This window comes from Tamandua tetradactyla, chromosome 10, assembly GCF_023851605.1.
Source record: "Tamandua tetradactyla isolate mTamTet1 chromosome 10, mTamTet1.pri, whole genome shotgun sequence".
Classification (NCBI taxonomy): domain Eukaryota; kingdom Metazoa; phylum Chordata; class Mammalia; order Pilosa; family Myrmecophagidae; genus Tamandua; species Tamandua tetradactyla.
This window is the reverse complement of record NC_135336.1, coordinates 92,473,296-92,495,332: the sequence shown is the minus strand read 5'-3', so window position 1 is coordinate 92,495,332 and position 22,037 is coordinate 92,473,296. Positions and strand designations below refer to the sequence as shown.

The window sequence follows — 22,037 nt, the reverse complement described above, 5'->3', positions numbered from 1 at the left end:
CTGCTGGGCATTTCAATGCTGATTTCTTCTAGAAGCGCTGGTGGACATAATGTCAACGGTGGTAGAGATGTGCCCCTCGGTCTGTGAGAGCAACCACTTTGCAGTGTTTCTTGGGGCATACGGTGCCTCTCTCAGCATCCTAGGTGAGTGTGTGAGGCCCAGACAGTGTGACCTGGAGTGTGTGAGGCCCAGGTGGTGTGACCTGGAGCATGTGAGGACCAGGTGGTATGACCAGGAATGTGTGAGGCACAGGCGGTGTGACCTGGGAGTGTGTGAGGATAGGGTGGTGTGGCCCAGAGCGTGGGAGGACAGGGCAGTGTGACCTGGAACCCGTGAGGCCTGGGCAGTGTGAGCTGGAGTCTGTGAGGACAGGACAGTGTGACCCGGAGCGTGTGAGGACTGGGCAGTGTGACCCGGAGTTGTGAAGCCCAGGCGGTGTGAGCTGGAGTCTGTGAGGACCTACAGTGTGTGAGAACCAGGTGTTGTATCCCAGGGCCATAAGTAAGGGGTTCAGCTTTCTGAATAGACCTCATTTGACTCCTAGACCAGAAGATTTTACTTCTCCTCCGGGCGTATGAGAAGAACCACCTCAGCCTTGTCAACTTCAGGTGAGTGTTGGCCTGGATGTGGGGCCCTAAGGGCTTTGAGGCCACACACCCCAGTTTCATGCTCACAGCTGCACAGCCAGGTCAGCATTTGAGCTTTCCTTTCATTCCTTTTTTACTTTTTTTGAAGAAGAGAGATAGGTAGAACCCCCGCTCTGCTCACCTAACAGCTCTGGTCTAGGCAGCTGAGGAAAAGCTTGACCTAGCACCATCAAAGGATGGTCTTTGTGGGCAGGTGGCTGCCTACCAATCTACCTCCAGAATTAACTCCTGGCTCAGGTGCCTTGTTTTCATTTTGTTTTTTCTGAAAACCTTTGTCTTCATGCGTTCCCTTAGATGGGATTGCATAGAAGATGGGGATATCGAGGGAGTAGAGTGAAAAGTGCTAACTGGACGTTAATCCTGTTCTCTCCTCTTCTCGGTGTGTATGTGCATGTGTGTGTCTGTTAGTCTGTCTCTTTCTCTCTGTCTCTCTCTGTAGCTCTTGTCTGCCCGCTTCTCTTTCCTTCTGTTCTTTCTCCCCTTCCTCTCTATCTCTGTCAGTCTCTTTCTCTCTATCTTAATGTTGTTCCCCTTTTCTCCTTCTCTTTCTCTGTCTGTCTTTCCTTTGGGTTTTCAGGGGCTGCTTGCCAATCTCTTTGGCAGCTCATCTTTGGGCCTGAGGGCCTGGAATTGATGGCTTTCACTGTGGTCCCTGCCCCAACTCAGGTTTCCTGTCTCTACAAGTGCAGGGGTTAACTTGGTCACATGTGCAGTTCATAAAAGACATCTTGGAGCACTTCTCTTTGCTGCCCTAAGTTTTTATTTTAATCCCTTTCTTTTGGGACCAGCTCCCTAAAACCAGTCCAGTATGTACATAAAGAAGGGTCTGTGTTCAGATAAGGAATGAGCTAATGGGGTCAATAAAAATAGTTCATGAGATCTCTGCAGGAAAAAGAAAAACATTTCTTAAAAAAAAATACTTTTTAAAAAAAAAAAAAATAGCTCATTAGCCCAGAATTCTCCTTATTCCCTCCCAAAAAGAGACAAAACAACAGAAATAAAAATATTTTCTATCCTTTTAGGGTGTTTGGGCCTTGGCTAAATGTTCTCTTTTTCTTCCCCTTATGATCTGACCTTATCTCTTACTCTTTTGGAGTTGGTGGTTCTTCATTTGTGCCCTTTCTGAGGTTGAACAGTCTTTGTGTACATGAGGGAGAAATGAGAGCAAGTTGGAAGCCAATTTTTTAACCTTATTTTAAAATAATTTCAAACTTACAGTGCAAAACCCATACAGAGAACTCCAAAATACCTCCCACCCAGATACCCAGATCCACCAGCTTTTGTTTTTCCATACCTGCTGAATCATTCTACCTGTCCATCTGTATCTTCCTATTTATTTATCAGTTTCCTAAATGTTTGAGAGTAGGCTCTGCATCATATTCCTTGAACACTTAATACTTCTGTTTACATTTCCTAGGGACAGCGATATTCACTTTATGTAACCACTGAAGTAGTTACCAAGTTCAAGAAATTCAACGTTGAATTATACAGTCTGTGCTCCCAAAGCAGTTGTTATCACAGTGAAGAAAGAGCTCTTCTAACTACCCCATTTCTGTATTAAAATGCCCTTTAACTCAGAGATTAAAGAAAGTCAAATGAGGTTGCCCTGGGAATAAACTTTAGTTAGAAAAGGAGTAGGGTTTCAGCTCCCAAGAGAAAGGGTATGAATGAAGAATGCAGGGCTCACTGGGCTCTCTGATACGGCACTCAGCATCCTTTCCTCCAACTCAAAATAAAAGTCACAGCCACATTCTCAGATTACGGAACAGGTATGAGTTAGGGAGCGACGTTGGGGGCCTCCATCTTCTTGCAGTAAATGGTTGCCATTACAAGGGGGATATCCAGTGGGGTTATATCCACTGCCTCACCTGCCTGCCTGCCAGAAACCAGGGCTAATGGAAAACCTTCTTACAAAGGGATTTTCTACTTTTTAAACTTTTCTGTTATTTTCATAGAAACGAGTGTATTTAGAAGAATTCCATTTAGAAAACTATAATACCTACATATAAAAGTATTGTGCTCTGCCCTATTGAGACTAACAAAGAGGAAGAGACTTAATCTTACCCTCTGTTGAGGGTGCAAGCCTCCTGAGTTGAATTCTTTTTTAAATTGCCTCCTGATTCACACCACTTGGTTACATTGTTACATTGGAAGAGCCCAAACCAGCAGTTTGGCTGCTACATTATTGTGAAGACTGAGTGGATTAATACATAAAAGGCTTTGACTAGTGCCTGGTCCAGGGTAAACTCGGTAGTATTAGCTCCCTCCATCATCATCAACACTGTCACCACTACCCACCTCACTGGCTGGTATGGGGATTGTGGATACAGTATGTGGCATGCTATGAATAGTACCTGGCCTGTAGTAAATGCTAACTATCACTGTTATCATCATTTTGATTGCTTCCTTTCCTGGAGGGGCCCTGAGGCCAGTCTGCTCTCCCTTCTGCTCCAGGGTGCTGCTGTGGGGCCCGGCAGCTGTAGAGCATCATAAGACGTGCCAGAGCCTGGGCAAGTCATTATGGCGGCAGCCGAGTGTTGGGGACATCCTTCGCCTGCTGGATCGGGACCGCATGCTGAAGACCATCCTCCATTTCCCCCAGAACCGGAGGCTGCTGCTACCTGAGGTGCAAGATGCACTCACCACCCCCCCTTGCTGGCCGATGGCAGAGCAGTCAGGGAGCATGCATGGTGGTGGGACAGAAGTGTCTGCCCCCTTCCTCTCTGAGAGTCCCACTTGAGCCCTCAGCTTGATCACACTGTAAAATACAAGCACTGCTTTTCTAATTTAATTTTTTATTAGGTAAGATTCCAACCATATTTGAAGATAGAGAGACTGGACCGCATATCCCTATTAGCTTTAACGGTTAGCAGCACTAACCAAGCTTGTTTCATCCCCGCAAATTATTGTAAAACAAATCCCAACATCATTATCACACTTTTTTTTTTGAGCCATTTTTTTAATTAATTTTTAAATTTCTAAAAAAATATAACAACAGACTCAAACATTCTTAACTTATGATCATTCCATTCTACATATATAATCAGTAATTCACAATATCATCACATAGTTGCATATTCATCATCATGATCATTTCTTAGAACATTTGCATTAATTCAGAAAAAGAAATAAAAAGACAACAGAAAAAAAATCATACATACCATACCCCTTACCCCTCCCTTTCATTGATCACTAGCATTTTAATTTAAATTTATTTTAACATTTGTTCCCCCTATTATTTATTTTTATCCCATGTTTTACTCATCTGTTGATAAGGTAGATAAAAGGAGCATCAGACACAAGGTTTTCACAATTGTACAGTCACATTGTGAAAGCTATTTCATTATACAATCATCTTCAAGAAACGTGGCTACTGGAACACAGCTCTCCATTTTCAGGTAGTTCCCTCCAGCCTCTCCATTACATCATGACTAAAAGGTGATATCTATTTAATGCATAAGAATAACCTCCAGGATAACCTCTCGACTCTGGAATCTCTCAGCCATTGACACTTTATTTTGTCTCATTTCGCTCTTCCCCCTTTTGGTCGAGAAGTTTTTCTCAGTCCCTTGATGCTGAGTCTTTGAGCCATTTTTTAATGCTCTTAAGCATTCAAAATAATTTTTTGCTCTAGAAAATAGCAGGTAAACATTTGCATGAGATTTCATTTATGAGGTTGAATAAGCACATTTCTGCTTGTTTGGGCTCTTCCAGGATGCTCAGGAACTGATCATTAAAGATGAGGGCGCAGTGGATTACAGTGACCTTTATGACCCCTGCTTTCTACTTCATCTCTTCAGTGAATTGACCCGGCCAGGTAAGCCCAGCCTTCTCTTAGGAGGACGGTCCCCTGTGTGTGGCTAATGCATAATGACGGGGACTTAACATAGGTTGGATTTCTTACCAAGCAAAAAAATAATTTTTGAAGGATGTTGAACTGACTTCTCACCTTTTCATTTGGTGAATTTTCAGCAGAAGTAACAGTTGATATTTTGAATATACAGTGATATTTAAAAAAATTCTTAATTATAAAATCTGGGTATGTCCGTTTATTCTTGATGCTTTCCTAATTTTTAAATGACAAATATTTTCTGCATTTTTACTAGATAGTGGCCAAATATCAGAAGAAAAGAGAAATTTTATACTTGAGAATGAGTCAGAACCTGCTGAGGCTAGCCTTTTGTTGGTTTAAGAATATTTTTGGAATTGCATTTTGTGTCTGGAGCCTGAGGGTTGGCAGTCTTTGTGGATGAATAGGTGGGAGGGTAGAAGGAATGAAAAGGTATGAACATATACACCCATTACTGAAAACAGATTTATTTTCTCATGTCAGTCTGGTCTGTTAGTTTTAGGCATTCTGATAGGTGTCTAGTGATACCTTATTGTGGTTTCAGGTGCAGTTTTGTAATAGCTGATGATGTTGAACTTCTTTTCATGTGCTTATTTGCCATCTGTATGTCCTCTGGTGAAATGCCTGTTCGTGTCTTTTGCCCAGTTTCTGATAGGATTGTTTAGTTTTAATACTGTTAAGTTTTTTTCTTTTTCTTTTTCTTTTTTTTTGGTGTGGGCAGGCTCCAGGAATTGAACCTGGGTCTCCAGCATGGCAGGTGAGAATTCTGCCACTGAGCCACCATTGTACCACCGTACTGTTAAGTTTTGAGCAGTCTTCGTATGTTCTAGATATTTAGTCCTTTGTCAGATTTGTGGTTTCCAGGTATTTCCTCCTAAGTCTATAGCTTATTTTTCCATGCTCTGAACAGGGTCTTTCACAGAGCAAAAGTTTTTAATTTTGACGAAGTCTACTTTTTCAATTTTTCCTCTAGTGGATTATGCTGTCAGTTCTAAGAATTCTTTCCCTATCCTGAAGAATTTCTCCTGTGTTTATTTCTAAAAGTTTCATAGTTTTACATTTTGCATTTAAGTCCATGATTCATTTTGAGTTAACTTTTGTATAAGGTGTGAGGTTTAGGTCCAAATTCACTTTTTTGCCTACACCTGTCCACTTGCCCCAGTACCGTTTTTTGGAAGGCTGTCTTTCTCAGACAACAGAGATAGATGGTATTTTGGGGTTTGTATTATTTTTGTAATTTTAAAATATTTCTAATTAAAAAGTTTAAAAAAAAAAAAGAAAGGAAAGCTGTATTTCCTCTATTTGAATTGTCTGTGCACCTTTGTGTAGGTCTATTTCTGTTTTAGTGGATGAGAGATTTCAAACAGCATTAAGAAGTATCCTGGGGGTTATCCTTATGCATTATATAGATATCCCTTTTTGGTTTTTGGTATATTGGAGTGACTGGAGGGAAGTATCTGAAATTGATGAGCTGGTTCCAGGAGCCTTGACTCTTGAAGACAGTTGTAAAAAGACGTAACTTTTACAGTGTGATAGTGTGATTGTGAAAACACATTCCCTTTGTGTCTTTGTCTTTGTTTCTTTTTTTCTTTTTAATATTTTTCTTTACTTTCTTTTTTTTAAATATTTTTATTGACAGATCTTCACACATATATTCCATACATGGTGTACAATCAGTGGCTCACAGTATCATCATATAATTGTGTGTTCATCACCATGATCATTTTTTAGAACATTTGTATCACTCCAGAAAAAGTAAAAACACTCATGCATGCTATACCCCTTACTCCACACCCCTCCCTCTCATTGACCACTAGTATTTCCATCTACCCAATTTATTTTACCCCTTATCCCCCATAGTATATATTTATTTTTTATCCATATTATTTTACTCATCTGTCCATACTCTGGATAAAAGGAGCATCAGACGCAAGGTTTTCACAATCACACTGTCACATTCTGAAAGTTACATCTTTACACAATTATCTGCAAGAGTCAATGCTCCTGGAACCAGCTAATCAATTTCAGATATTTCCCTCCAGCCACTCCAATATACCAAAAACTGAAAAGAGGTATCTGCATAACGCATAATGATAACCTCCAGGATAACTTCTTAATTCTGTTTGAAATCTCTCATCCACTAAAACTTTATTTTGTCTCATTTCTCTCTCCCCTCTTTTGGTCAAGAAGGCTTTTCTCAGTCCCTTGATGCCAAGTCCGGCTCATCCCTGGAGTTCTGCCCTATGTTGCCAGGGAGATTTACACATAGAGGGAGGGCAGAGAGGTTCTCTGGGGTGACTCTTAGGCCTAATTTTTTTTTTTTGAAACTTGACACAGGTTTTTAATTTTGGTTAATTCCAGAATAAATGTTTTGGAATATTTCTTCTCTTTTTTTTTTTTTTTTTTTTTTTTTTAATTAACGGAAAAAAGAAATTAACCCAACATTTAGAGATCATACCATTCTACATATGCAATCATTAATTCTTAACATCATCACATAGATGCATGATCATCATTTCTTAGTACATATGCATTGGTTTAGAAGAACTAGCAACATAACCGAAAAAGATATAGAATGTTAATATAGAGAAAAAAATGAAAGTAATAATAGTAAAATCAAAACAAAAGAAAACAAAACAAAACAAAAACCTATAGCTCAGATGCAGCTTCATTCAGTGTTTTAACATGATTACTTTACAATTAGGTATTATTGTGCTGTCCATTTTTGAGTTTTTGTATCTAGTCCTGTTACACCGTCTGTATCCCTTCAACTCCAATTGGCCATTATCTTACCCTGTTTCTACCTCCTGCTGGACTCTGTTATCAAGGACATATTCCAAATTTATTCTCGAATGTCTGTTCACATCAGTGGGACCATACAGTATTTGTCCTTTAGTTTTTGGCTAGACTCACTCAGCATAATGTTCTCTAGGTCCAGCCATGTTATTACATGCTTCATAAGTTTATCCTGTCTTAAAGCTGCATAGTATTCCATCGTATGTATATACCACAGTTTGTTTAGCCACTCTTCTGTTGATGGAAATTTCGGCTGTTTCCATCTCTTTGCAATTGTAAATAACGCTGCTATAAACATTGGTGTGCAAATGTCCGTTTGTGTCTTTGCCCTTAATTCCTTTGAGTAGATACCCAGCAATGGTATTGCTGGGTCGTATGGCAATTCTATATTCAGCTTTTTGAGGAACCGCCAAACTGCCTTCCACAGTGGTTGCACCATTTGACATTCCCACCAACAGTGGATAAGTGTGCCTCTTTCTCCGCATCCTCTCCAGCACTTGTCATTCTGTTTTGTTGATAATGGCCATTCTGGTGGGTGTGAGATGATATCTCATTGTGGTTTTGATTTGCAATTTTTTAATGGCCAGGGACATTGAGCATCTCTTCATGTGCCTTTTGGCCATTTGTATTTCCTCTTCTGATAGGTGTCTGTTCAAGTCTTTTTCCCATTTTGTAATTGGGTTGGCTGTCTTTTTGTTGTTGAGATGAACAATCTCTTTATAAATTCTGGATACTAGACCTTTATCTGATATATCGTTTCCAAATATTGTCTCCCATTGTGAAGGCTGTCTTTCTACTTTCTTGATGAAGTTCTTTGATGCACAAAAGTGTTTAATTTTGAGGAGTTCCCATTTATTTATTTCCTTCTTCAGTGCTCTTGCTTTAGGTTTAAGGTCCATAAAACCGCCTCCAGTTGTAAGATCCATAAGATATCTCCCAACATTTTCTTCTAACTGTTTTATGGTCTTAGACCTAATGTTTAGATCTTTGATCCATTTTGAGTTAACTTTTGTATAGGGTGTGAGAGATGGGTCTTCTTTCATTCTTTTGCATATGGATATCCAGTTCTCTAGGCACCATTTATTGAAGAGACTGCTCTGTCCCAGGTGAGTTGGCTTGACTGCCTTATCAAAGATCAAATGTCCATAGATGAGAGGGTCTATATCTGAGCACTCTGTTCGATTCCATTTGTCAATATATCTATCTTTATGCCAATACCATGCTGTTTTGACCACTGTGGCTTCATAATATGCCTTAAAGTCAGGCAGCGCGAGACCTCCAGCTTCATTTTTTTTCCTCAAGATGTTTTTAGCAATTCGGGGCACCCTGCCCTTGCAGATAAATTTGCTTATTGGTTTTTCTATTTCTGAAAAATAAGTTGTTGGGATTTTGATTGGTATTGCATTGAATCTGTAAATCAATTTAGGTAGGATTGACATCTTAACTATATTTAGTCTTCCAATCCATGAACACGGTATGCCCTTCCATCTATTTAGGTCTTCTGTGATTTCTTTTAGCAGTTTTTTGTAGTTTTCTTTATATAGGTTTTTTTGTCTCTTTAGTTAAATTTATTCCTAGGTATTTTATTCTTTTAGTTGCAATTGTAAATGGGATTCGTTTCTTGATTTTCCCCTCAGCTTGTTCATTACTAGTGTATAGAAAAGCTACAGATTTTTGAATGTTGATCTTGTAACCTGCTACTTTGCTGTACTCATTTATTAGCTCTAGTAGTTTTGTTGTGGATTTTTCCGGGTTTTCGACATATAGTATCATATTGTCTGCAAACAGTGATAGTTTTACTTCTTCCTTTCCAATTTTGATGCCTTGTATTTCTTTTTCTTGTCTAATTGCTCTGGCTAGAACCTCCAACACAATGTTGAATAATAGTGGTGATAGTGGACATCCTTGTCTTGTTCCTGATCTTAGGGGGAAAGTTTTCAATTTTTCCCCATTGAGGATGATATTAGCTGTGGGTTTTTCATATATTCCCTCTATCATTTTAAGGAAGTTCCCTTGTATTCCTATCCTTTGAAGTGTTTTCAACAGGAAACGATGTTGAATCTTGTCGAATGCCTTCTCTGCATCAATTGAGATGATCATGTGATTTTTCTGCTTTGATTTGTTGATATGGTGTATTACATTAATTGATAATCTTATGTTGAACCATCCTTGCATACCTGGGATGAATCCTACTTGGTCATGATGTATAATTCTTTTAATGTGTTGTTGGATACGATTTGCTAGAATTTTATTGAGGATTTTTGCATCTGTATTCATTAGAGAGATTGGTCTGTAGTTTTCTTTTTTTGTAATATCTTTGCTTGGTTTTGGTATGAGGGTGATGTTGGCTTCATAGAATGAATTAGGCAGTTTTCCCTCCACTTCGATTTTTTTGAAGAGTTTGAGGAGAATTGGTACTAATTCTTTCTGGAACGTTTGGTAGAATTCACATGTGAAGCCATCTGGTCCTGGACTTTTCTTTTTAGGAAGCTTTTGAATGACTAATTCAATTTCTTTACTTGTGATTGGTTTGTTGAGGTCATCTATGTCTTCTTGAGTCAAAGTTGGTTGTTCATGTCTTTCCAGGAACCCGTCCATTTCATCTAAATTGTTGTATTTATTAGCGTAAAGTTGTTCATAGTATCCTGTTATTACCTCCTTTATTTCTGTGAGGTCAGTAGTTATGTCTCCTCTTCCATTTCTGATCTTATTTATTTGCATCCTCTCTCTTCTTCTTTTTGTCAATCTTGATAGGGGCCCATCAATCTTATTGATTTTCTCATAGAACCAACTTCTGGTCTTATTGATTTTCTCTATTGTTTTCATATTTTCAATTTCATTTATTTCTGCTCTGATCTTTGTTATTTCTTTCCTTTTGCTTACTTTGGGATTATCTTAGGCCTGATTTTAAATAGGCTTAGCCTGTCCTTTGCAGGAGTAAATTTCATAGTGGCAAACCTCAAGATTGAGTGCTCAGCCTATTGACTTGATTGTTCCCACTGCTAGTGAGAAATACCAGAAATTTCCAAATGGGAAAGTTGAATATTCCCTCCTTTCTTCCCAGTCCCCAAGGGGACTTTACAAATACTTCTTTATTCATTGCCCAAATTACTCTGGGATACATCAGGGCCTCACACTAACCTGGATAAACCAATAAAATCTCACACACTATTCAGGATTCCAAATACTTATGGTGTTCAACTAAACTGACCTTACAATGTAAATTAGGTAATGTACTTCCAAAAATATAAGTTTTGCACCAACCAAACATCTCACCCTTTTGTCTCACACAGAAGTGGAAGTTTTAAAATCTGGGAGATAGCATACTTTACCCTGTATTCTTCTCTACTTTAGTCCCATCCAGATCATCTTCCTTCATGTCTCTGCTCAAAGTCTGATCCCTTTTTCAACTTTTTAAACAATTCCTATATGGGAACTATTTAACTGATTTTCTGTCTTTCTTCCTTTTTTTTTTTTTTTTTAACATGGGCAGGCACCAGGAATCGAACCCAGGTCCTCGGGCATGGTAGGAGAGCATTTAACTGACTTTCATAGCTTCACAGCTCAAACTCTGAGTCTCAGGTGTCACATATGTATACCCGAAGGTTCTGGGAATGACCAGGTTATATACAAACAGCTCAATATCTCAGAATTTAGAAATAGCAGTTACAATTTGTGAATCTATGGGAGTGTTGTAAAAGCTTATAATCTAGAACCCTTTACAATAGGCTCCAACATGACAACCGTGCCCTTGAATTCAGTTCATGGAGTTTTTGTATTATACTTTGTCCAGATAATTGAGGCATGATAATATTTTCTTGGTGCCTGACATTTCATTCAACATACAGTCTTTAAGGTTTATACACCTAGTTTCATGCCTCACAACCTCATTCCTTCTGGCTGCTCAGTGGTCCATTGTACGTATACACCATAGTTCCCCCTTCCATTCCTCAGTCATTTTACTTTTAGGCCTCCTCCACCCATTGTGAATCGTAAGCACTGCTGCCATGAACACCAGTGTGCAATGTCCATTCATGTCTCCATGCTCAGTTCCTCCAGATATATACTGAGCAACAGGGTTTCAGGATCATATGGCAGCCCCACCCCTAGCCTCCTGTGGAACCACCATATTACCATTCAAGGGGCTGTACCTCGCAGTTTTCCTACCAATAGCCCCCAATACCACACACTCCTAATAACTGCAGCTATGTAGTAAATCCTGAAAATTGGTAGGTGGGCTCCTCCCATTTTATTCTTCTTTTTTTAAACTTTGTTAGCTTTTCTAGCTCCTTTGCCTTGCCATATAAATTTTAGAATAATCTTATCTAAATATGCAAAAAATCTTGTTGGGATTTTGATAGGAATTTTGTTAAAATTCTCTATTAGTTTGGGGAGAATTGAAATCTTTACTATGTTGAGCCCTCTAATCCATGAACATGGTATGTGTCTCATTTATTTCATAATTTTAGCTTCCAGAACTGTGAGAGAATAAGTTTCTGTTGTTTTAAGTCACCAAGTTTATGGTACTTTGTTACAGCAGCCTGGGAAACTAATATACCCTCTAATCCTATTTTCTAGGTCATGTTTTTCTTGTTTTTAATTAATGATTGGTGTTGGGTTTTGTCAGATTGCTTTTTCTGCATTGATTAATAAAGATGATGTGATTTTTCTTTAGTCTATTAATATGATGGGTTACTGATTGATTTATAAACCAGTCTTTTATTTGTAGACTAAACTCCACTTAGTCATGGTGAATGATTCTTTTTATTGCTATATTCTGTCTGTTAATATTTTGTTAAGGAATTTCGTGTCAATATTCATGTGGGATATTGGTCTTTAGTATACTTGTTTTGTACTGTTTTTGACTGGTGGTATCAGAACAATACTAGATTCATAAAATTATTTGAGAAGGGTCTCCTCTTCTGTTTTCTGGAAGACATTTTGTAGAATTGGCATTGATTCTTCTTTAAATGTTTGGTTGAATTCCCCAATTAAAGCCATCTGGACCTGGAGATTTCTTTCTTGGGATTTTTTTAATTGGAATTCAGTTTCCTTACTACTTACACTGTTTCTAAAGTTATCTATTTCATAATTAGTTGTGGCAGTTGTGTCTTTCAAGGAGTTGGTTCATTTCATCTTAGTTAGCAAGTTTGTATATATTGAGTTGTTCATAATACTCCCTTACGCTTTTGATATCTGCAAAGTCTGTGATATCCCATTATTTATTCCTGAAATTATTTGTGTCTTCTTTTTTACCTTTGTCAGTTTTTATAGAGGTTTGTCAATTTTATTCATGTTTTCAAAGAGCTTGCTCTTTATTTCATTGATTTTTTTTTTTTCTGTTTTCAGTTTTATACATTTCTGCTCTTGTCTTTATCATCTCCTTCCTTCTGCTCTTTATTTTGCTCTTTTTTTTCTAGGTTCTTGATGTGAGAGCATAGATGATTGATTTGAGATATTTCCTCTTCCCTAATATGTGCATTTTGGTGCTGTATATTTCCCTCTACTGTTTAGCTTTGTCCCACAGATTTTGTTATGTTACATTATCCTTTTCATCAGTTCAGTGCATTTTTTATTTCCCTTTAGGATTCCTCTTTAACACATGAATTGTTTAGAAGTGTAGTTGTTTACTTTCTAAGTGTTTGGTGGTCTTCCTGTTCTCTTTCTAATGTTGATTTCTAGTTTGATTCCATTGTGGTCAGAGAACATGCTGTATGATTTCAGTTCTTTTAAATTTGTTGACATTTATTTTATGGTCCAGGATATAGTCTCTCTTTCTTATGTTCTGTGGACATTTGAAAATTATTCTACTGTCATTGGGTGGTGTGTTCTATAAATGTTGACTAGATCTGTTGGTTGATGACATTGTTGAGTTTTTCAGTATCCTAGCCTACTTTCAGACTGGTTGTTCTAGCAATTGCCGAGAGAGAGTTGTTGAAGTCTTCAACTATAATTATGGATTTTTCATTTTCCTTTCAGTTCCATCAGTTTTTACTTCATGTATTTTGCAGCTCTTTTGTTTATTGCATAGACATTTAGGATTGCTGTGTCTTCTTAGTGTTACATTATTGAGTCTTATTATTAGATAATGTCCCTCTCTATCTCAGGACATTTTATTTCCTCTGAATTCTACTTTATCTAATACAACAAAGCCACCCTTTTAATGTTTCCCTAATATATTTTTTTATTCTTTTGCCTGCCTCTATCATATTTGAAGTGAGTTTTTTACAGACAGCTTATAGTTGGATCATATGTTTTAATCCTCTTTGCCAGTCTAATTATTTTAATTGATATATTTAGGTAATTTATGTTTAGTATAATTATTGGTAATTACACTTCAGCTTATTTTAGTTTGTTAAAGCTGCTGGAATACAATGTACCAGAAATGGGCTGGCTTTTATAATGGGAATTTGTAAGTTTGCAAATTTACAATTCTAAGCCCATGAAAGTGTCCAAATTATGCCATCAAGAGGAAGATACCTTCTTCTGGGGGTTCCTCTGTCACGTGGAGAGGTACATGGGCAACATCCTGTCCTTTTTCTCTCTGAGCTCTTTCCAAACTTCTTTGGGTATTTCTCTCCCTGCCCTCCCCAAATGTCTTTTTTATCCTCATCAAGGACTCCAGTAAAGATTTAATAAGACCTACCTTTAATTGAGTGGGTCACATCTCAGTTGAAACTACCTAATCAAAAGGTCCCTCTCACAATATGGACCCACAAGAATGGATTAAAAGAAGATGGCATTTTCTGGGGTACATAATAGCTCCAAATGCAACCACATGACTCAAGCCTGCTAGTTAATCTTATTTTCTGCTCCTGCTGTTTTTTTCTCTGTTTTCTTGTTCTGTTATTTTAACATTTTTTTAAATAATTCCTGTAGGTTCTTCTGTAAAATAGCTAATTTTTATGCATTTGGGGCAAGAATACATATTTTGTCTGTATTTATGGTTATTAGAAAGAAAAAAGTAGAATCCATGCCAGGGCTTGGTATATTGTTTTTGAGTATTGTCTCTGTATAGCTTTTTTAGTGGTTACTCTAGATATTAAGTTATGTATATGTAACCCATCGCAGTCTATTAGCATCAACCAGTTTAGGTAAAGTGTGTAGAAATCTTAACTCCCTTTATCCCCCTCCATAACTGTCTTAAGTATTTTCTCTACATACAATTAAAACCAATTAGATAGTGTTAGTTTTTCCTTCAACTGACAAAACAATTTAGAAAAGTCAAGAGGAGAAGGGAAGTCTTTTTTTTTCATTCATGTTTTTGCTTACCCTGGGCTTTTATCTTTCCTACAGTTCCTAGATTCCTTCTTTTATTTTCCGTAATGTTTAGAGAATTTCCTTTAGTAATTCTTTTAAGATAGGTTTCTTGGCCAGAAATTATCTTAGTTTCATTCATCTGAGAATGTTTTGATTTTTTTTCCACCCTGAAGGATATTTTTGCAGGATAGTTATCCTTCTATACTGGGTTGACAGATCTTCTTTTCACTTGAAAAATGTCATGACACTTCTGCCTCCATGGTCTTCAGTGAGAAATCTACTGTCATTTGAATTATTTCCCCCTGTACAGAAGATATTGTTTCCCTTACTGTTTCAAAATTCATTTTGTCTTTAGTTTCAGAAGTTTGACAACAATGTGCTGTATTTGGGGTTAGCTTAGTTTCTTGGATTGATAGGTTTATGTCTTTTGCTAAGTTGGAGGAATTTCCAGTTATTATTTCTTGAATGTTTTTTCAGATCTGTCTTCTTTTCCTCTCCTTTCAGGACTGTAAAGAGTGAATCTTTTGTTTCACAGGTCCCCTTCATATTTTTTTCCCAGTCTATTTTCTTTCTATTCAGATTTCTTTCTGTTCTTCAGATTGGCTCATTTCTATTGATCTATCTTTAAGTTCACTGATTCTTTCCTCCTCATGTCCATTCTGCTGTTGAGTCGTCCTTTTGAGGTTGGTTTTGGGTTATTGTATTTCTCAGTTCTGAAATTTCTATTTGGGTCTTCTTTATTTCTTTGCTGAGACTGTTTTGTTTTTTTCATTTGTTTGAAGCATGTTTGTAATTCCTTGTTGAAGCATGTTCACAATTTTTCCTTTAAAATTTTTGTCAGATAGTTCTAACAATCTCTGTCATTTTGATGTTGGCATCTTTTATTTTTCCATAATATTTAGAGAATTTCCTTTAGTAATTTTCGGCACCTATTGGTTGTCTTTTTTTTTTTTCATTCAGTTTGAGATCTCCTTGGTTCTTGGTATGATGAGTGATTTTTTACTGAAAACTGGACATTTTCAGTATTATTATGAGACTGGCTCTTAAACGTATTTTACTTGGCTTTTTTGACACTGCTGTGCCAGGGAAAAGGGGGATGCTGCCTTGTTACTTCAGGTGGGGGTAGAAGTCCAGGTTCCCACTTGGCTTCCCTTGAAACCCAAGAGGAAGACAGTCCTGCTCATGACTACTAGGCGTTTGGTGGGGGGGGTTCCCACTCCCCACTCAGCTTCCACTGATACCTCCTGGATGGGAGGAATAGGCGCGGCTCCTTACTGTTGCTCTTCATGTGGCCACCAGTGGCACCAAGGGGGAGGGCACTCCTAGTGCTGGGCAGTATTGAGATTTCTTACTCTCCATTAGGCCTCCTCTGACAGCCCCAGAGATTGGAAAGGGGTGTCCTTACTTCCCTGTGGGGATGAAAGTCCTAGCTCTGTCCTCAGCCTTCTCTGAGACCAGCCTGGTGGGGTTGTTGAGGCAACTTCTTACAGCCTGACAAGGGTGAAAGTCAAGGCCCCCCACTCTGCCTTTACTGACAGGGGTGGATGTGGGGCTGCGTTTTTTTTCTCTCATGTTTGGCTGGAGTAGAGCCGTTACTGTCTGAAAGTTTTCTGGTTTGCTAGGCAACCCCTTTTCTTATCCTTTGGCCAGAGAGAGCAGGCCTTGTTCAGACTTTTTTCTGTCTTTGCTAATTGTTATTTCCAGATTCCTGGTTTCTTTTACTAGAGGCAAAAAAAAAAAGAAGAAGAAACTCAGTAGCCTGTCATTTGTTGGGCCCGAAGGTCCCTAGCTGGTTTGCTTCTCTCTACTTTTCAGAGCTGTCTCATGCTTGTTTTAAATACAGTCAGTGTTCAGGGTTTTTAGTTGTGCCTAGTAGTAGGAGAAATTGGGAAAAGTATTTCTATTCTGCCTTCTCACCATTGAAAGTCTAATGTAATTTTAACATTTAATATTGGGTAATAAATTTACAGTTCTATCTTCATATGATAGTGAAGGATATACGGTGAAACTCTTCTTCCCACCTAAGATCTGGCCCTCATTTCCTCATTCTCAGGGGAACAGGTTTGGTTCATTGCATTTTCTCCTAGATCCAGCTTGCTTTTATCTATGTGTTTTTTTGCACGGGCAGGCACTGGAATTGTACCCAGGTTGTGGCATAGCAGGTGAGACTTCTGCCTGCTGAGCCACCATCGCACTGCCCTCCTGCTTGCTTTTAAAGGCCTGTGATGGCTCCCATCTGGCATGCAAGAAAGGAGTCACAGGGACATGAGTGTGGTGGTGGGGAGCGTATAGGGGTGCTTTGCTTTTGTGCTCATGAACACAGCCTGATGCCTAAAGGGACGCCTCCTCTCTTCTCTACTAGATTTAGCATCTGCGTAGATTTAGATGCACTGGGGAGACCATGTCCCACGATTTGTCCTGTTTGTCCTCTTTCCAAACTTGAGACATCTTTTTTATACACAAGTTTTCCTACTTGTGAATGAGTTTGTTGATCCTCCACCATTGCCCTTTGATATTCTTTAAAAATTAAAAAGATCAAAGAGGGCAGGGTTTTTGTAGAGGGTTTCTCATCAGTGGCCCTTTGTGTTGGCTTTAGTTCCCCTCTCAACGAACAAACTGAGTAGTCTGTGGCTGAGGCTAGATTTTTTTTGCAAGAGAGCAGGGGCGTTGCATGGGAATGTCGGATTGCTATAATGGCAAGCTGATATCTTAATTACCCTGGTAACCAGATTCAAAGCAGGTTAACTGAGGCAAATCTTATCACAGATGTCCTGGGAAGCTCTTCTGACTTTCCTCCTGTCTTTTAACAATGATGGCTAGTCTGTTTCTCATCAAGCATGAACATATATTTTCCATAATCTAGAAATATGAGTTTCAGTGAATCATAAGGAATCATTCAGCCTGTCTGTCTCAGTTGAGCTTTTAGGAGACAGAGGCAAATATTTGGAAAATATTCAGTAGGGAAGTATTAAAATCAGGACAAAGCATTTTTTCACAAAATCCTGAAAACTGTACTTTTTCTTTTTGATGGGTGAATGTTTGGGAGGCCATTCGTGAAGAGAGAGGATGAATAAATAAAAGGTCTTTCAAGTTAGGAAAATGTACCAGTCACTGTTTTCCTTACCTTTGATTTTGCAAATGCAACCTATTTTAAGTTTTATTGTATTGTGTAGGTAGAAAAATTTACAGAGTATGTCTGCCTTACCTCTGAAAAGGATTTTCAGTAGTTTTAAGATACAATGCTAATGTGTTGGGTTGAATTGTGTTTCCCGGTTTGGCCATATTTTTGGTCTTGGTCCGCATTTTAGTGGGTGTGTACCCATTGCAAATACGCCTTTTCAAGATGTCACTTTCCTTGAGGTGTGGCCCAACTGAAATCAAGCTGCAGTTTAATTGAGATTATTGGAGTCCTTTATAAACAGAGTCAAAGTTAGACACAGAGAGAAGCCATGGGTTTCAGCCAGAAGCTGGAAGCTAGCAGAACCCAGCAGTGAAGAGAGAATGCCATCACGTGCACTGCCATTTGATGGAAAAGCCAAGGAACCCCAAGGATTGCCAGCCAGCCAGAAATTACCAACCTGGGAGGAAGCAAACCTTCTTCCCTCTGATACCATGAGCCAATAAATTTCTGTTCTTAAGCCAACCCATGTATGGTATTTGTTTTAGCTGCAGGAAGCTGCCCATCTTCAGAGAAATGACAGTCTTACTGCTCCATTTCAGCCCTTTGCCAAAAAAATGGGAACCTATTTCCTTAACCTTACTCCTTCCCTTCTTTGAGTCCGTGGCCAAAAGTCAGGGCTAGCCAAGGCTGTGGGTGGTAGTGGTGACAAATGCTTTTTCCATAGTGAATTCTTGTCTCAGCAGAACCAGGCTGATATCTTCAGCTCATAATTCACTGCCACAAAGCCACAAAGCAGCCAGAACAGGGGGGCCTGTTTGTTTGCAGCTCTCTGAGCCAGGCATGTGACAGTGAGGGCACAGGTGCCCTCACTGGACCAGTCATACCTGAAAGCAACCTTCTGGAGTGAGTATAAGAGGCAACCTGAAGAAGGTTTTGGATGCTCTCACGGCACCATAATGATGCCATGAAAGGCCACTAAAACCTGGGGCAGTTTTTATTTTAATCCTTAAAGGTTGTCTTGGTTAAGTCATTTGATCTAATGCTTCTGAGCATTCTGGCATTTATAACTGTTTTTAAATAGCCATTTACATATTCAGCATCCCAAGGGCAGGTCTTTCCTGTAGTGTTATAAAGCCAAGACTTCCCATAGAGTGGCAGAGATGACCACAAAACACGAAATTGAATTTTCCTCAGGGACACCTGGAAAATCCATTGGTCTTAGAAAGTGTCAGTGATAACTGAGAATATCCCAACCATCTGAATATTGGTTATTTTTAGAGAGAGTATGTTAAATATATTCATCTTTTCCAAAACAATTTTACCCTAGGGTCTGTTTTTGTTTTTTCCCCCTCCTTAGAAAATTTAGTCTATAAGCTATGGGAGCTATCTCTTGGTTATTCTTTTTTCATCCTTTTATTTTTACTCTATTCTATGCCTTGATATTTAAAGTGGTTTCTTTCAGGCTGCGTGTTAGGTAGATATTTCAGTTTCCGCACTGCTAAAACAAATAGCAGCAGTGGATTGGTTTAACAACAGGAATTCATTGCTCACAGTTTCTGAGGCTAAGAGGTTTGCTTTTTCCAGGGGTTGGGATTTTCTGGCTGACTGGCAATCTCGGGTACACTGACTTTTTTTTTCCCATCATGTGTTAGGGGGTGAGGGTGGGGGGCTCTTGTGATTTTTGTTGTGGGTTTGAAGGAAACTCGGGTTTCAAAGTGAATCCTTTGTAAAATTGATGGGCCACATCGGACTGGTTTGCATTCAGCTGGATTTCCCAGCTTCTGCTGCCTCCTGTATTTTCCTTTTACTGTTGCACATATTTCCACATATTTGCAGGCAGTAGACCAAACACAGGAGAAACCATAAGCTAATTTTCTCTACTTACGGTTCTCTGTTCCCCTCTTGTGTTGCCCGGGTCTCCAGCATGCTGGGATCCCAGCAGTAACTCTGAGTTCTTCCTTCACTTGTTGGGTGTTTGTGAGAAGTAATGAGGTAATCCTTGTCGTGATTTATGAGCATCTTAGAAACTGAAGTTGTGATCATTTTTGCCACAGAAGAGAAGACAGTCTTTTATCCAACCTCAGCAGGAGTTGGAGGTTCTGGAAAAAGACACATTCATTTTGCCTAGCGCACGTCACTGATATGAGTGAAATGCAAAGGTAGATTTATTTATTCGTGTTGCAGAAGCAGCATGGAACTGTGTGTGTTTATTGAATCAGCATGCTATATTCTATTTCCTGTAGAATTTGTGATGGACTGTAGAAAATTCTTGGACTCGAATGCTCTGGGCCTGACCATCACGGCCCTCAGCAGCTATGACCCCAAGATGCGAGCCGCAGCTTACTACGTGCTGGCGGCCTACTACTCACAGCTTGAGGGGGCGCGGTTCCGAGAGCAGTGCCAGGTAAGTGAAAAGAGGGGGCACTGTGCGAGGCTGAGGGTGGACCTCCTGGGCCCCAGAGAACTGGCGCTCCGTGAGGTCTGATGGAGGTTTTACTGAAGAGCTTAGAGGTGTGTGTTGCCTGGAAACCTCTGATAAAGCACAAAGATCTGTTCCCTTGTAAGAATAATGCAAAAGGTACCCCAGGAAAGTTGAAAAAATTTCCTCTTCGAAGCTTCTCTTGCATTGTGAGTGGGCAAAATGGTTTAATTTTTGTCGAATATTCTTTGGTTGGAACATGATGGTTAAGGTGGCTGTCGTCTATGACAGACTGAACCTCAGAAGTCCACCCCAGGTGGTTAGAGCAGGGGTGCCACTAACATGAGCAGCTTCTCTGGGGGTTCCTGGAAGGTAGGCACTTGGTGTTTCTGCACAAGGCAGGACTGATAACAAATGTGAAAATGAGCCTATGCCTTTCCCTGTTTTTCAGCTGCTTTACCTTTTGGATATGGTCCGGAATGGGATCCGAACTCAGAACATGAGACTCACTTTTTCCTTGACTCTCTTCATTGCCAAAGCGGCTGTGCAAATTTTGAAGCCAGGTACACTGATGTATAATTAGGTTGAGGTGACATAGAAAAATTGAGCCTAAGCAAGTCAACCTCTAGGAGTTTATCATCTGGGTATAATCATACACACTTGAGAAAGGATGTTTGTATAAGGACATTCAAAGCTTGCAGAAGTCAAAGATTGTGAGCCACCAAATGTCCAGTGGACAGATAAATTATGGCTCTGAGGAAGTTCTTATAGGGTGCTAGAAAAGAGTAAATGAAAAAGCAAGGTGCAGAATAGTGTGTGTGGATGGAGGGAAAGAATATATATTTGTATTTACTTGTATTTATATAAAATCAAGAAATGATTTTCTTGTTTTTATATAAAATCAAAAAGCAATGAAAATTGAAATAAAAGCCCAACTGAACACCACCATTCATGGATGTGTCTACGTACATCAAGGGACTGTAACCCCAGGTTAAATGTGGGGTTGAGTCAGACTTGCTGGGCTCAGTTTCGGGCTCCCTCACTCATCAGTGGTGTGACCTGGAGCATTTACTTCAATTCACAGTATCTGAGTTCCTTCACTGTAAAATGGCATGGAAACAGCACTACCTCTGGACTGCTGTGAGGGCCGCATGGGTTCACAGACATTAGAGCACCTTCTAGCACACCTATCCATGTTGGCTGCCAGCACTACTCTTTCTAGTCACTTCTCTGGCTTAGAAAAAGGCTGAGAGTTAGCACAGCCTCCCTGGGGCTCAGCTAAAAAGCCATTAGCCTGGAGACCCTGAGCAGGCTGGCAACGTGGAGGCAGGGTGCATGAGAGAAGTTAGTCCATCATGAGAACTTTATTTGGGTTGTTGAGGGAAAATCACGAATGTCATTCCCATTGGGGGCTGTGGGGTTCTCTTAGTGCAGCACAGCCACTTTTCAGATAGGAAAAGAATTCTCTCCCTGACCCCAACTGAGGCCCCCAAAGTTAAATAGCTTGTTCAGTGTCCCACAATTAGATTATAGTCAAGTTGCTATTGCAGTTCAGACCTTCTGATTTTTACCTGTTTATATGTCATCATTTTCATTGCATAAGTTTGTCTTCTTCTTGGAAAATCTGGGAGGAAAGAAAATAATCTATCCATTTGCAGCTCTAAAGAAAAGAGCCTGTTCTGAGAAAATATGGGAGCTGAAGCCACGCTGGTTTTGGCCTTTGCCTCCCGTCCAGTATGTGCCATCTGGGTGCAGCTCTGCCCCTCATCATTCCTGGGTCTGGTGTGGGAATGGGGGGCAGCTGTGGTAGTGGAGGGGACTTCAAGGCCACAGTTGGTCTGGACAGACGGGAGTCAGAGATTAAAGGTGAGAAGTGGCAGGAGGAGGAGTTTGTCCACACCAGCCTTGGGGCATCACACAGCACAGTGGCCCAGTCCATGTGAC

General features: G+C 39.5%; 1 protein-coding gene across 7 annotated transcripts in view; it reads left to right on the top strand.

Annotated features, from left to right (window-relative positions):
- The window catches only part of URB1 (URB1 ribosome biogenesis factor), a 100,298-nt gene that overhangs the window by 68,038 nt on the left and 10,223 nt on the right, over positions 1-22,037 (top strand). For 6 of the 7 annotated variants that reach the window (XM_077118838.1, XM_077118834.1, XM_077118837.1 and 3 more), the window contains 6 exons: positions 33-143; positions 545-608; positions 3,102-3,273; positions 4,362-4,464; positions 19,918-20,078; positions 20,545-20,656. In XM_077118838.1, the coding sequence (XP_076974953.1) occupies positions 33-143; positions 545-608; positions 3,102-3,273; positions 4,362-4,464; positions 19,918-20,078; positions 20,545-20,656 (723 nt within the window). The remainder of the gene's footprint in view (positions 1-32; positions 144-544; positions 609-3,101; positions 3,274-4,361; positions 4,465-19,917; positions 20,079-20,544; positions 20,657-22,037) is intronic. The other variant, XM_077118833.1, reaches the window with a different exon arrangement.